This window comes from Echeneis naucrates, chromosome 4, assembly GCF_900963305.1.
Source record: "Echeneis naucrates chromosome 4, fEcheNa1.1, whole genome shotgun sequence".
NCBI lineage: Eukaryota > Metazoa > Chordata > Actinopteri > Carangiformes > Echeneidae > Echeneis > Echeneis naucrates.
In genome coordinates, this window is record NC_042514.1 from 21574811 (window position 1) to 21591976 (window position 17166).

The 17166-nt window shown below is 39.8% G+C and overlaps 1 protein-coding gene across 5 annotated transcripts in view; it reads right to left on the reverse strand.

Moving 5' to 3' along the window:
• mast2 (microtubule associated serine/threonine kinase 2) overlaps positions 1 to 13306 on the reverse strand; it is a 135246-nt gene extending 121940 nt beyond the window's left edge. For all 5 annotated transcript variants that reach the window (XM_029499187.1, XM_029499188.1, XM_029499190.1 and 2 more), the window contains exon 1: positions 12480 to 13306. In XM_029499187.1, coding sequence (XP_029355047.1) covers positions 12480 to 12560 — 81 coding nt within the window. In that variant the 5' untranslated portion in view covers positions 12561 to 13306. The remainder of the gene's footprint in view (positions 1 to 12479) is intronic.
• Between the last annotated feature and the right edge of the window lie 3860 nt (positions 13307 to 17166).

Genomic DNA, 17166 nt, shown 5'->3' on the forward strand with positions numbered 1-17166 from the left:
AAAGCAACACACTTCTATGTTATTTCATGACTATAATTTACCTGATGGTGTGAGGGGAAGCAGAGGTTTTCTCCATATATCTATATATCTGCACAGAGAAGCTATATAGATAATGGATGGAGAGTTTAGCTGCATTAAATGCTACTTTAATGTCATTCATGATACTACTCTGCATCCATAATTCTGTATAGCTGCTAAAACATGTTCACAGCCGAAATCTATTTGACACCCGCCCATGCCAATATCACCTACTATGGAGAACTTTTGAAAGTGAACCCACGGTTCTCTTTGTGATTGTTTTGGACATTGTCAAACAGTGACAGAGACACACACAACTCAAGAGGGAAAAAGTTTTCAGCCGAGGTGTCAAATCACCAACATGCTGAAACACCCACCTCATGATTTATTTTATGAGGTCTCATTTGGTCTCTCTGATATCTTTTCACCTAGTCACATTAAGGCTTTTCTGTTTTGTTTGGGTTTTTATTTTTAATCATCATCACATAAAATCTCCACAGCTTCAGAATCAGCTGGCCCTCTGCTAGTTAAATATATGACTTAATAAAGACATGAAAAGGTCCCACACGTGTTTAACACAAAAAGTAAGGAAATTGTTTTTTGGTAGGTTATTTCTCTGTTGGAGCAATGTTTCTTGGCAATATATCATATACCATTGGAAAGCCTGTTTATTTCCCTTTTAAATGGTGCCACATTTGTAAGGAACATGCATTTGAGAAATGAGCAGCAGAGCTGACTATTGGAGTTGCACCAATGAAAAATTTGCCAAATCTTCTCAGAAGTAAAGCATCAAAGTTGATCTGATCCAGATCTGAACTAACTTCTTTCATCAGTTTATCCACTGATGTCAGCGTTGCACACCACAAACCAGGGATGTTATAAGAGAAGCTTCTCTGGTTTAAGGAGGGAAATAGAATGAACCATTAGCATCAATTCAAGTTCTAATGATGACATGACCTTGTGCTTCATTAGGGTGCAGTGACATTGACACTGATGTTGAATTTAGACTGTAAAAACCGCACCACAAAGGGTGAGATACATCAATTTGTGATGGCAAAAGGCCTTCATTAAAAGGAATTCAAACACAAACACATCACTAAACCTCTGGGTGTTCCTGCCTCATTAACCTGACTAACAGCAGCCATTCCCTCAGACAATATCAGCTCTATTGTCACAGTAACTTTACACCAACTTCAGTTCATAATGAATCATTAGCGCAGAAAACACCTGCTGCACTCGCCGGACCTCATCACACTTTCTGCTGCACGTGGATGGACACAGCGCTTCCCTAATTGGCTTTAATCATCAACATTGAACATAACCAAAAAAAAAAAAAAAAAAAAACAATTAGCAAAACTTTCTCATGTTGACTGTGCACCATTCCATTTTCTCCAAAACAGGAAGTCCTGCTTCAAATTGAGTCTTTTTGTGGTATCTCCCATAAAGGGATCCAATACCTACTTTTCATAGCTCAATATATGTGCGTACACGCACGCACACACACACACGCACAAGAACACAATAAAATTAAGGTAACGTCACAACATGTCTATAGCATAATCCCACCTGAGCAGCAACAGTTTTGCCAAAATCTGAGTCCTGGAACGACCTCTAAAACTGCTGCATTTCGAGACCTCTATGTGTGTGTGCGCGTTTCAGGCACACTGCACCAGTTTTTCAGCTCCTGAAAGAAATCAGTCACTGAGTCTCTGAAACTGATGCTGACTGATCTTTTGTCATCCCGTCTCACTCACACACATACACACAGTACTAAGGCTAGATTTACTGAGGTTATGATCACAGCCACAATGTTAAAATTTAAGGTCTATCAGCTGGCAGCCTCTTTAATCTGACCTCAGTTTTTTTATTACATCATTCCAGGAAAACAATAAAAGATGCATTGTGGGGCGCTGCCAGTTTTTGTTAGCTTGGCACTTGTAAATGTTTACTGCCAGGCTGCCTCCCTGCAGCACAAACAGGATATGTAAATGCCAACGCACACCAGTTGTGTGGAACCTATACCAGAACCCCAGCTCCTAGTGTTTTTATGCGCTAAATTGTCACACGAGGTTAAAATGATCATCCTCACAAGCTGATGTGCATGAAAACCTCTGCATAAATCACTGCATTATGGCACAGCATCAATGCAGAAGCAAAAGTTTTATCAAATTAATGATGATAAATAGAGTGAAAAGACAGAGCGCAGTCAACTATTGGAGGTTTCTGCTATTGTAATATTTATAGCATGGGATCCATCAGATGATTTATTCCAGCGAATCCATTTATGGCAGCAATGAAGCTACAGGAGCTTTTTGGTTCAACCAGATCAGTCTACACCAATATAAAAGCCAATGAAAAAGCCAACTTTCTCTCTCATTCAACTCTCACTGATCACTCACGGCATCATGATGCCAACATAGCTGACAATAAAGGCATTGTCAACCTTGATTTGATTGATATCTTGGCAGCACCAGGTTCACCTGGATAACAGGTAACTTTTATGAGCTGCAATTAAATTGTATCTGTTGGCAGGGGAAGACACATACACAACATGTTGGCTACGATGTACAACATTATCCTGTTAGTAAGGACACAATGCTATACTGAGACTACACTGTACTGTGTGTGTGTGTGTGTGTGTGTGTGTGTGTGCGTGTGAGAGAAACTCTTTATTAGCTTCCATTAGCCATTTTCATCCCTCTGACACTGTGACATTTCAGTGATGGATCTAAACATGCAGCAAGTTTGAACCTGTAAAGAATCTCTCACACAACACTTACTGTTTGCCTCTAATTCCCTGCAGATTAAATCGATATCTGGACTACACTCTTTTAATCCAGAGTGTGTTCCTGCAGTGTGTCTGTAAGTGAGTGAGTGAGTGTGTGTAATAATCACACATTGCAGCTCAGTCACATCTGCAGGCCTAGATTGCTTCTGGGGAAAAAAGAGAAAATCTGAATGCAGGGGTGTGTCCACTGAATGAAAGAGGTTTATACTACACGCAGGGGCAGATCAGACTACAACAATTGTGCATTTCGCCTGCACAGCATTGTTGATGCGTTTAATTGTGTCAAGGATGTGCAACAGCCAGTTGTTGAAGTGTTTTAAAAGAAGCAGTTTATGATACAATGGTTTGGGTCTGTGTTGCATTTGTTGTTACATTAATGACCCTTAGCAGGCAGCAGATCAGCAATCGATGCCAGCACAGCTCTTACGCAGGCAGCTTTTCCCACTATTAAAAATAGCAATGGGGATAGTCAAAATGACATTAGTACTAACAGTGACTGAGTATCACCTGAATAAGACCGGAATGGACTGAGCAGCATGCTGACAGTGAGGTAGCAGTGGTTTTTGGACGTGTGTGTGTGTGTGTGTGTGTGTCCATTCCATGGACATACCGAGTCTGCGGGATTTGTTTGTCTCAGACTGATAGTTCTATGTCAGTGCACCTATAGTTCACTGCTGAGTTGGAGGAAGCAGGATATTTTGTTGGAAACTCATTTGTTTGCCATGGCACAAAGGTTAATAACCCCTGATCAGTACAGGCAGGGACCGCTACCGTGACTTCAATAAACACACAGTACACATACAAACACAGAACAGGAAATTAGGCGAGCAACAACCGCCTGCCAAACACTGAGCTTCAAGTGCAGCTGCTGAGTAGTTGGCCTCCTTTCACCGACTAGGAGAAGTAGTAAAATTTGGTTTCCGTGAAAGCTCTTCCTCACAGGTGCAGATCTTTGCACAACTGAAGCTGATTCATGTCTGTGTATCAGCTGAGTGGATCTAAAGCAGCTTATTGGACCACAAATTAAACCAGTCACATGTGTAAGGTACTTGAAAACACACCTCCTCTTTGACCCGTTTCATAAAGAATTTTGTTTTGTTTCTTTCCATGAGCATCAACATTTGTCCAATGAATTTTTCTGAGCTAACAGAGCCTTAAAATGTTAAATATTGTGTAACATGATAGATGCATCTTTCCTTCTGATGCTACATTGATGTTCTGGGAAAAACTTCCATCCATAAGTGGATAAGTGATGCTCTATCAAAACAGATTCTCCACCTTGGAGTCAGGACCCAACATGGGGTCACATGATATGCATAGAAATTATCTACTTTGGGCCTGTGCACAACGCACAATAGTCGCACATAACCATGGATTGGAATAGGCTATTCTTAGCCAATATGGAGTAAATCTTCTCTCACTCATGGAAATTGTAGTCAACACTAAATCATGCATGAAAAAAAAATACTGTCAAATACAGTGAAACATGTCTGTGCAGTCACAGCACCTGCAGCACCATGGTTGTGATGACCTTGTTTTCTGATCAGGCCTCCGATTTTCATCTTCCTCCATGGTTGATTTCCATGGAGACATTTAGAGCACATCCTTTCATCAAACATCGGCAGCATCTGTCAGTGTCAACTGTGCTGGTTATAAGCTTCCATTCACCTGTCCTGACCCTGCATACCCTGGGAGATGGCCTAACACACATGTACACTGCAGCAAGGACAAGGACTGATCTCACTTTCTTCAGTCACTAGGAATGAATACTAGCTCCAAGTCCACAGATTGTAGTTTCTTATTTACTGGTTACACACCACAACAATGTATCTAAACTGAATTTAACGTGGAAAGACTATGCATTCACAGTAGCACTAATTGATTTGTGTGCTATCAGGACTGTTAGAACTGCTTCGGAGTTCATTATCTAATACCCATGTTCAGCACAGCTTTGCTGCGTTGCTCATTAACTTGATTTAATGTTTACAAGGATTGAATCCTGATTACAGGCTATTTATGGCAGGACTGAGAGCAGCTGCTAGAACCCGCAAAGATTGGGCTTTTTGCCTACAGGCATCCAGGCTCAGGTCAAAGGACTCTGCAGCAGACTGAGGTGGGCATGCAAATAAAACCGTTTTAATTTCTTACAGATCAGAGACACTGCCACCTGCCTAGGACAGTGCTCTTCAAACAGATACAACTTTTAAAAACACGCAATTACTGATTTAAGTATCTCACATGGAGGCACTGACACTTTTACAGGAGCAACAACCCGAGGATGAGACCTGATGGATCCATTTCATTAGTTTGCACAGCAGATAGCAGCTCACTCTGCCTTCACTTCACCCGACTTTCTGCACACGTGACAGTAGATAAGAGCTTTGCTTAGCAGGTTTACCCATGTTTAAATAAGTAAATAAAAATTGATCATTCCCACTAATTTTGGTGGAAAATGGGTATAACACACCAGGATGGAAGAGAGAAGTTGGAGAGAATTCGAGGAGAAGAGGAAGAAGAAAATAGAGAGGACGGAGGCTGAGAAACATCTAATAAATGTTCCCTTAGTGAAAGCAGAGTAATGTGGCTTCCAGCTCAGCGTAAAATTAGCACATCACTCAGGGGGGGGTGTGTTACCAAGCTGAGGTGGAATGATGGATTCCGTTCATTAAGGCTGTGGTGTTGTGGTGTTGTGGTGTTGGGAGCTGAAAATCACACAGACCACAGGCTCATTTAAAAAGGAGAAATGTTGGAAAAAGGAAAATAAATTGGTCTATATCTACTGAAGTTTGTTCACTTTACACTTTAAAATTCATGCATGAGGTTTACATTTCTTAGATAATCCAATGTTGCACAGTAATAATTGCTTTTTCATCCATTGATGTATTGGCCCTATCTAGATTGTAATACTACTAAGGGATAGTAATTAATATCATACACCCTATTGCATCTGTGCATCCCCATTACCACCCTAAAGTGGCAACCATTAGCCATTTTGGCTCCATCAATCAGCCCATTGGTGCAGTGCGGTACTGCGGGTAATATCAGCCTGGCGTCTTAGAGGTCGTTCTGGCTCGACACCTCCTTGGCTGCGCTCTGATCAGCCTTAACTGCTTCAGAAAATCACTCTCCCATATCACTGCGTGGCAGGGTGAGAACAGGTTTACTGATTAACCTCTGGGAGGTTTAATGGACAGGAAATAGCAGTGTGCTGAAGCTACTGTTGGAAAAAAGTCATGCTGGAAACCAACTTTAACATCATTAGAAAAACACAATTTTCAGAATCTAAATTTAAGTGTGAAAAACAAGCAGGAGCCACAAAAACCACAAATGTTACAAATCAGCTGGCGGGTTGGCAATTGGACAGGACTGAAATACTTTTCTACCGTCATCTAAAGTCAGAAAAAAAGCACATAGACAGAGTTTGTGAACTATAGGGATAGTGGACTGATTTTTGTTGTTGAATGCGCTTCTCATTACAAGTGATGTCATTGATACTGACTCCGTTCACAGCATCTTTAGATAACACTGTGTCATCCTCTTACACCAGGGGTCGGCAACCTTTCCCCCGTTCCCGTGGCTTCCTGTGGCTTTGAGAAAATAATGTGAATAATGTGAAAAAATCTGTATAGTTATTTTGTATTGTAATGGTCATGATTCTGGAGATTTTAGTGATCATATAACATTGAAATAAAACATGTTTTAATATTACTTATTTTATAATAATTATTTTGAGCTCTCGATCCTGGTACTCTACCCACAAATAATTCTTTAATGAATTTCTGTGGAAAAAAACATAGTTCTTTTATTTCATAAACAAACTACAGTGCTTATATACATAGCACAAGGGTAATGAAATTATACACGTGGTTTTGCCTTCATTATAGCTGTAAAATAGGTTTTGTGGCTCCAGGTGGGTTTTATTTGGTGCGAATCGCACCTAAATAGCTCTTTTAATGCCGAGGGTTTCCAACCCATCTTTCACCTGTCTTACAAGTCATATGATCAAATCAATATTGATCAGTATTGATCAAATTCACACACGTTTTTCTCGTTATGTGAAACACTCTCCCTAATCCATCCCCTCCTTTCCTCTCAATGGGACCATCATTTAAAAAATGAACATCATGTTGTAATGAAGACTTTAAACTACAGACTGAGACCAATATCTCATTAGGAAAACATTAACTGAGCCAATAAATCAAGGGAGAAGGAGTGAGGTTTCCCAAAGACTTCAATACAATCTGACTTTTTAACAAACAGTGGCGTCAACTACTGGTCGTCACTAGATAGAATGAAGGTTCTTCAGCGTTGGCTTCATTTTACAGACCCAAGTGGAGGTTTGGAGACAGTCTGAGTCCAGGTTTATAAACAGTATGAAGTACAAATATTTAGACTGTGTGTGGATTGTAACTGCTATGGGATAAATGTAATTTCCTTACATGATTAAAACACTTTATTCTGAAATTTGTCTCCTAACCTAACTTCCTGAATGCCAAAATAAAATATATGGAGGACTTAAAACCAAATATATAACTGGCTGGAGAAGATGGGCACATAAAGCAGCCTTCAGACTGTGACTCCTCACAGCCACAATGATTGTGATCATGGAGGATTTGAGCTGTACAGTGAAACCAGGCCAGAATCTGTTGTGACTGGGCCTCCCTTCACTGTAACTCAAAACTCCTCTGAGCTTCAGCTGGAATCCAGTGAATGCAAAAGGGAACACAGATCACATAAACTGTCAAGCCAAATACATGTGAGAGTTGATGTAGAAAATATGAAACATTTAGATAACATTTGCTGAGGCCAGATGGCTTGTTGGAGCCATCTGCTCAGCAAGAAGTGTGAGTCTTACAGTCCTCCACTGCCAAGTCGTTCCACAGCGCTGGAGTAAGGCTGTAGCATTTCCATCTGAATGTGATGTTGCTTTCAGTTTCCCTGACAGGAACATCTACCACATGAAAAATATTTCAGTTGTATACATTGAGCTGTATGATCTTCTTTCACCCACTCAGCCATTTTTACTCCTTTTGTTGACTGAGCTCAAATATCATCCCCTCAAAAAAGGTCAGGTCTCTTAACTTAAACCTGCTGCAACCAACAGTTTTATATCAACAGTGCATACACCAGCCATACTGAGCTTCACACGAAACTGTTCCAGTTCAGTCTCAACACTCATGTCATTATTTTTCAGCCATGGCATGCTAACCCTAATGGCCCGAGGTCCAGTGACTGTTCAGCAGCTGAGTCAGACATTTCCCTCAGAAAACACATGACAGAAAACCAGACGTAGAATAGTTGATTTTGAAGAGATGGGACAACATAAAATTATATAACGCCTCACAACAAAAGACTGTGAATGAGCTGATCATGGTGAATCTCTATCAACTAGATTGTTGAGGTTTATGTGAGGTTTAAATGATACCAGCCTATTTGGGAGGATTTAATGCAGATTTTCATGATTATCATAATGTTCCATGTCTCTTGACTCCAATTTGATATAATTATTATATTATATTAGTATTCTTATTTTTTATATTTTAGCAGTAATTCAGCAGTACTTCAGTTTTTGACCTAACTACATGTCATTGTTAAGGTTGGGGGGGGGTCTTCAAAACTTTTTCAATCTTTAAAAAAAAAAAAAAAAAAGACAGCGATCACCATCACTTTTCAGTGAACGCTGTGACGTTGCACTACAGCTCTTCATCTAAACACCTTAGCGCAATTACAAAGTCACTAATCCAGCACTACACATCATCCACCACTGTAAACTGTGGGATGGACTACAACCTGAACTCCAACAGAACAGCAGCACCACGCAGACTGGCTGATAGTGAAAATCCTCTGAGCATTTGGCAGAACAGCCCTTACTCCTCATTCCCACCCTCATTAACAGAGTACTGTGTTAATCCACTTCAGACATCAGTCTACTTCCAGTCGGCCCTAATTAGCCAAATCCTGCCCAGAGGGCTTCAACAGCATCTCTCCAATGGGCTGAGATGTAGCAGATTATTCCATCTTAGCTCCAGGGTGAAATCACTGGAGCACTGAAACTCATCTTAATAACCCTCTCACAGAGAGGTCTAGGCAAAATTTAATAATATCAAATATTGTAAGATTTCCCACCATATATGATATTTTTCATAACAAAGAATTATCACAATGATATTTGAATAGCACAACATTAGTGCTGGATTCTATTAGACATAAAATCTTCAGATGTTGCGCTTATTCATGCATAAAAGCAAGATTGGGAAAGAAAGCAGAGATGCAGCCCATTTAAAAAAAAAAAAAATAAATAAAAAAAAAACGAGCCTGGTTCTGCCTGAGGTTTCTGCCTCTTAAAGGAAGTTTTTCTTTGCCATTGTCGCAAAGTACTTGCTCATCGGGGGATCTGTTGGGTCTCTTCAAATCATTTTATAAAGAGTTTGGTCTAGACCTGCTCTATATGTAAAGTGCTTTGTTGTAGCTTTGTTATGATTTAGCACTATACAAATAAATCTGGTTTGATTTGATTAAATGTAATGAAGAGCTGGAGGAGAGGCGGGGAAGGAAACAACATGGAAGCTAAGTGTAAATAACCGAGTGACTCTGGACGTTAAAACTAAAGACAAGACCACTTTCTTAAGGTTTCTCCACATGGAAGCAGCTCTTGAATCAGACTAAACACCTCCAGTTCCAAATACAGTCCAAATTCACTCACAACAGCTCTTCCAATTATTTTCAGACATTTTGCAGACACCAAAATATCACTTTTTCTCATTCTGACGAAAAATTCTGAATTATATCCTGAAATCTGCAGTAAAAGATTGTTTTGGGCAATTCAGGGTACACAACCTTTAATATCTACGTTTAGACTCTATGGGACCTTTAAATCAGGAAACATCTGATAATTTCATAAAGAATCTGACTCTGCACTAACTAACAACTTTGAATTCACGAAGTAAAGACACTAAACAATCAACTTTAATCTCTGTATGTTTCATGGAAAAAGGACTCTTTCATCTCAAATAAGAAGAAACAACTCAAGGCCCAAAGATGCAAAAAGTTAAGCAAAGAAATTACATGTTTCATTATTTGCCAAAGAAGAGAGTGGCCTGGGCCTGAAGTGAACACAGCACAGCAAATCTTCAGAGCTGCAGTACAATAAGGAATAGGAAGCAAGTCTTTGTTCACACAGCTGTAATAAGGCCAGGCTTTTACTGTTCCCTTTGAACCACGTCATTTAGCACATGACACCTGTAAAACAGGTGCAGATCAGGACCACAGAGAAATACAAGTCTGAAAACGTCCCAGGAGAACAGGAGGAACAGCTCTGTTAACCAGTCACCTGCTCTGGACCACCAAAGGGCGTTTGCAGCTTTCAGGTGTCAGTTTTCTTCAGAGAAACCCGAAAGCCTGAACGCTTTTAAACTGACTATCTAACCACTGCTTACTGACCATACATGACTATTAAAATCATTTTGTAACATAGGAAGGTGACTTCAGTTTTACTTTGATTTTCCAGATGTTTTCTGAAGCAGTAAAACGAGATTAACCAGCATGTTACATCTCAGCTGACAACAAAGCAGTTACAAAAAGAAAAAGGCACTACAGTTTTATATTTTACTGCTGGCATTATTTCTTTCTGTATCTCCAGATGTATCCCTTTTTTCCAAAACAAAAAATAACATTTTATTATTGGTAAATTTGAAAGAAGTTTTTTGATGTCAAAAGCTACAAATACCAACAAAAACATAGTTGTTTTTTTTTCCATACATCAATTTGTAATAATTATCAAATATGAAAGCAATTTTTTAAATACTTTTTTTTTTGTTGAAACATCTTCTTGCTAACTGACATTTTGGCATTTTTTTGAATCCATCAGTCAACAACACAAAAGGTTTGTCATCATGTATGTAGCCATATCTGTCCCATACTGTTCACCTCAACAGGTTGCGAAACACAAACAGCTGACTGATTTGACTGCAGAGGGTGTTTTGGTGTGTTTGTGTTCAGTCCCTGGCAACATATAACACACCAACTCTCAAAATGTCACTCTCAAATTGGGGAAGGTCAATGGAATCACTGATTTCCCACAGCTTTAACTGTAACTACTTAAACCCTGATGTTCATGGAGACTCTGGTGGTCTGACACAAACCTGTCCACTCTGATCAGAGGTGATAATTGTGTCTCTAGTGTGTTTAATATAAAAAACTAATGAGTCACTGATAAAAGTCATTGTTAGCTGTAGCCTTCACTGTTGGCAGCCCCTGAAGATACTGTAGGACCATAAGAGGATCATGAGTCATCATGCAGCAATGCCGAATGTAAGCAGCAGGTAGATAAGACCCAGTGGATGGAAACAGCTGATTTTTTTGGTCCTCCATTTTATACCACTACATCCAAAAACACAGAAAGCAGCAGCAGCACTAGAAAACATCTGCCTGAAGAAGTTCACTTCCTCAGACTCAGCCCAGCCCTCCCCTGACTTAAACAAAATGTCATTTAATCATACTCAGCTAATTCCAGCACAAAGTTCTGACACAGAAATAACTGCAAAATATGGCTGAGGAGAAAATCTCATTAATAGGACATTATTGCAATATCCCAAAAGGCAGAGTGGTGTGGTGATACTGTATAGCATAGTCAGGCATATTAGACTTCTGGAGGTTAGGGAACATGACTTCATGCAGAAATGTTAAACTATGAGCTACAGATATGACTTTGTCATTGGAAAAAGCTCTCTTTAAGAAAGAGTTTCTGTTCTGATCTGTTCTAGTTTGTGCCAAACTGAGGCTAATTAGACTGAACACATTTCAGATGACAACATTTCATATAAACAGTGACCATAGAACATTTTTTTAACCTGCAATAATGAGTTATATCTGCCCACATAACACAGTTTGAGGTCCCTCCATGATGATTATCATGATGAGAGAGAGAAAATATGCATACATCTCCAATGTCTGTTCTTCTGCTAACATCCAACCAATAAGTCCCTGGACACACAACACACAGCATAGACTACTAAATGGATTTCCTGACCCTTCTTCATTACACTGCTGCAAAAAGTCCACTGATTTTCCCCAGTAGTGCTGAAAAGCTCTCAGCTGATGGGGTGATGATTCAGGGATGGAGTAGTGCTTGTGGTGGGGTTTTTAGAGGCAGACTGTAACTAAGAGTTTTGCCCTTGTCAGTGCTGCAATGCTGTAAATACCTTCACGTGTTTATGGTCTTGTAGTTTTCCTTATGCTTTTCAGAGGAACTGGACTGCACTGCACATGCACCATTAGCACAAACCACGTATTTAAAAATAAATAAATAAATAAATAAACAGGTCGATGCCGGTACACTCACTCCGTTACTGGCTACATTTTCATGCTGCAAACACAAGATCTTGCAAATGAGGCAGATGCAGGAACAAAGATTCACCTGGTCACATCAGCCACATTCCCTATTTATCAAGAATCACGGTGTTAAAGCAGCAGCAGGAATAGGCCGAGCTGCAGAGTCATAGGAGGGTGGAGGGATATCACCCTCCATTTCAGATGTCTCAGAGAAAATTATTCAACTAATCCAGCAGATCAACTTATGATAGACACAAAGTCTGAAAAAAATCTAATCAAAAATCTAATCAATAAAAAGGACCGTCCTGTCCTTCCTGCTTTTAGATGAGAAACAGAAACTCACCGCGTCCTTGTCCTCTGCACCGCTCTCCTGTTGCTCCATGTTGCACAGTTTCCTCTTGTTTTTATTTTCTGACCTCTTCATCTTTCACTTGATCCGTAAAAAAAGAATCCCTCCTAGGTCCGATTGCCGGGTCTGTGGGCGGCTCGATCCAACCGGTGATGTGTGCTGGCCTACAGGATTTAAACTTGTCGCCCTCAGTGACTCCGAATAGAGCTCATGGCTTGTCTGTGCGGTTAAATTTGAGTTGAGAATCCGCTCAGGTGTCGGTGCCAGCCGGCCATCCCCTGTGCCCCCCTTCCCTCTTCCGTCCCTGCCGAGCCTGTAGCTTAGCTGCACTTTCCACGTAGCTTCCACATCTGGAGAGCCCGGTAGTGAGCAGCTGTCAGTCTGCTTCTGCAGCTCCCACAACCTGCTGGCTCCTCCTGAGCACAAACCGGCGGTTGGCGGTCCCTCACAGGGACAAGCTGTCACTCACCGGGAGAGAAGGATCCATGTCGGGCCAGTTCAACCGAAACTTGTTAAATTAGTTAGGTAATGAGTTAGCGGCTGTTAGCATTCCCGGAGCTGCTAGCTTCCTTCGGCGCCTAGCTGAGCGGTTAGCCGGGCTACCTGCCCCGGAGCTCGGGGACACCCATGCCCGGGTGTACCTTCACTCACGACGGTCGACTCCTCGCTTCAGTTCCGGGCGTTTTATCCTCCTACTCGTGTGGCGGTTTACCGGGGTGTCGGTGACCTCTTCACGACTTCTTCCATTCTCAGATAAAGGCTACGCACCGACCGTATGCAGACACCGGGTTGGAAGTGCAGCCGCAGATCTGCCTGTTTCCTCACCGCACTCCGTCACTGCCGCGTTCAGCCAGCGATTACCGGAAAGACACATCCGGTGAAGGCTCACCAGAATAAAAGTACGTACTTTTCAAAATAAACACCACTCAGAAAGTGGGACAAATAAATGTGAAACTGAGCTGGAAGTGCATGTATAATGATCTCTCTCTCTCTTTTTTTTTTTTTTTTTTACAATATTTACATATGAGATGTGACATTAAGTAAAAGGAAAAGTCCATGTCTGTCCTCTAACAAGAAGAAAAGATTTAAATCCTAGGCAGGTAATATTTTGGGCATTTTCTACATAATCAACAAATGTAGCCTGTTTCTCTCTGGGCAGAAAAATCACTTATGCGAATGTGCAAAGTTTTGTTGTAGCTACAAGAAACCACAACAAGAGAAATAATGCCCAAAAGGTTGTGGTTTCTTGTAGCTACCACAAAACTTTATACATTGTGTGGATTAAACATAGTTAAAACTAAAATATATATTCTGAGTGCCTGATTTTGGGCAGAAAATGGTACCACATATCTGAAAGTATCATCAGTCTTGCAAGTGTATCATATAAAAGCATCCAGTTTTAAGAGCAATGCAGTACCAGTTAATTCAGAACTTAGTAAATAACCCGGAAGTTTGCAACTTTGCAAAGTTGAAGCTCGGAGAAAATTATTTTTGCTGTATAGTCAGCATGAGACAGACATGCAGAGCTCAAACACAAAAGAGAAATGAGAGGCCCTCTGTTATCTATCTCCAGTCTTGGCTGTGCAGGCGCATCATATCTTGAGTTGGATATGTCTCGAAGAGGGGAAAAAGATTTAAAACTGAAATAAAGTTCATCTTACACATTTTAGAGAAACCATTTACTGGATGTGTTTAAAATGTTGCTTAAATTTGGTAGCAAATTAAATTCAGAGTAGATATGTCTCTTTTATGCACTGTTTTGGGAAATATGTATTTGTGTGATCAGTGCTTATGGTATGTTAGGCCTGTCATGATGATTATATCATCAACTCATCATGTATAGAGTCAGAATCAAGATAAGAGTTCATTTTATTTACTGTTTTAGGTTTGTGGTTGTATTTTTTTTATGTTTTTTTTATTTGGAACATTTCGTATATCTTTTTACACCAATATCTGGGCACTCTTAAGAATTAAAGGTCTCATTATAAAATTAAAATTACAAGATTTTTAACTGTAAGTACCTCAGATAATATTTTGTCCAAAAGGTAATAATTGTGACAGGTATACTTCTTATGCAGATGTATAATACTGAAGCAATATTCATACCATTGGACCAGCTGGACTGGTCTCTTACTCTACAGGGAAGAGCCAGAAGAAGCTTTCGGGCTGAGTGGTACAATAACCATTCATGGCTAGAGTAGTCTCCCAAAAAAGAGGCAGCTTATTGTTTCCCTTGTAGACATTTCTCTCTACCTGATGCCCCCAGCTCTGTTTTTACCTCCATAGAAGGGTATCCTGACTGGAAAAAAGGAACATTTCTGGTTTCTGTTTTCATGCCAGATCCAAAAAACATATAAATGCAAGATTTGCATGAGCAGAAAACAAAAAGTAACTTATAAAAATACTACACTTTTGGGAATAATGGTTAAAGCAAGTTACTGAAAATCAAAACTGCATTAAAGCTCTAACTGAGATTCTCCTTTTAACTGCCACAGAAAACACAGCCCAGCAGGGCCACAGGGAGAGTCAGGACTCAGAAAAAATTGATGTTTTTTTAGCCATGTTAAATTTGCTTGGCATGCATAGCCCTATGATTAAAAAAAAGTCTTCAACAGCAAACTAACAATGCAAAATACACAATTAAGATTATCCAAAATTAAATATCGGAATGTTTGGTTGGAAAGATTAAAGAAGAAATCATCCAAGACGTTAAAAAGAGCACACAGTTTTCAGTGATTGTACCTGAAACTAAAGATAATCAGATAAAGGAGTAAATCACTTTTGTTCTAAGATATTACTAAAATAGTGCGGTTCAAGAGTGTTTGTAGAGGCAGCAGGCCGAGATTCCACTGCCTTAACTGAGAAGATTATATACTTTTTGAGAAGCACAGGTTGGAGTATAAGAAAAAATCTTGTTGGACAGGGATATGATGGTCCTTCTGTGATGAACGGGGCACATTCGGCCAAGCATGCTTTCTGTTCATTGTAGTGCAACTTAGTCATTGTAGACTCTGTCACTGATGCTGGAAAATTCTTTTCACTGTTGGAACGATTGTATGTATTCACGTCCGGGTCTTATGTGCATAACAAGTGGGTGGAAGTGCAGCAAGAGATGTTTGATGGTCCACAAGGGAAGTCCAACAGCTCTGCAATATACGTCGGGCTTGCAGACACACAGCATTTCACAATTTTTATGGACAGGTTACCTTCAATGGTACGAGAGATTGCATCTGCAAATCATTCACAGAGAGCTAGTGAAGCCAGGGAGATACTGGTTCAGATCAATCTGAATTCTGTTGGATGTCTTGTACATTTCAGAAAGATCTTGAGTGACAAATTTTTTGTCGAAAATGCTCCACTCTAAAACAGTGGACAATGCAACGGCTGCTGAGGTTGTGAGACACTCAAAGAAACCTTGTTCCATTATCGTAGTGAGGCCTTTTTTGACAAACTGTGGGCTGAAATACTTAACACATATAAAAGTGGCATTTCCACAACTCGGCACAACCCAAAGAGGATGACACAGACAACAAGAACACTTCCAAGATTGTCTCATTGCTTCAACAGACAGCATGTCATACCAAATAACATGTATAGGTCTTGTATCAAAGTGTACTATCCAGTCATCGATAACGTGGATTATCTTCAAAAGCCTTACTCCTCTTAATCCTTAAACAGTAGCATTTTGAGTGAGGAGGGTGTTTTACTATTGGCCAATGCTTATGAAATTCATTTGATAAGGACAGAGCCAGATTGACTACAGGAGACAGACAAAGACAGTTCTAGCACTCTGATGGAACTCGCACAATTTCTGGAGTCGTACCAGGTTGTTTATGAACCATCCAGGTTGTGGCAAATAGCTGTAGTGTTACCAGTGAGAAGTACAGTGTGTGAAATGAGTTTTCACCCTCAGGATCATAAAGAATAATTTGAGGTCCACTATGATCTGGAATAGATTTTCAACTTTGGCTATAATCAGCACTGAATCAAAAAGCTGGAAAGCCATATTCAGCTTTTGTACATTTATGTCATCTTTATGCTGCACTGGCTTTGATCACTAATGTCAGGATTTTTATGTAAAATTGTCAATGTGTGATCTATATCTTTATTTCTATATTAGAAAAATATGGTCCACAGAATATGTGTACTGTTGAAAATTCAAATGTTAAAAGCCTTTCCATCCACATAATTTCAGTGGAAATTCACACAAAACATACATGATGAAATCAATTGTTGATTTATTGCTGTTATGGAATGTATGAAAACTGAACACAAGCAAAATGGATTGGCTGGAAATAAATCTGTAATAAAACTGTTGCACTGAATTTGACTTATGATTGAGAGTTAATAAGAATAACTTGAATTTACATTTTCCTGACAAATACAAATGAGATTTGCTCATGATTGGCTGAAATGCTCATTTATTTCATCAGTATTTGGATGAATTTGATGACTCCTGCTGGGTGGGAACATCCAAGAATGTCAAAAAATATTGAAAGATATGAGAGATTTTCATTTAATGTTCTAATTGGGCCACAACAATGTTGTTTTGGAATTAAAATACACACACACACACAGCCTGTCATACCAAATAACATACATATATGTGTGTGTTAGTGTTTACACCACCCTTTTGCCACCCCATTAATATTTCTCTAGATCTGCCCATGTTTAAGGATTA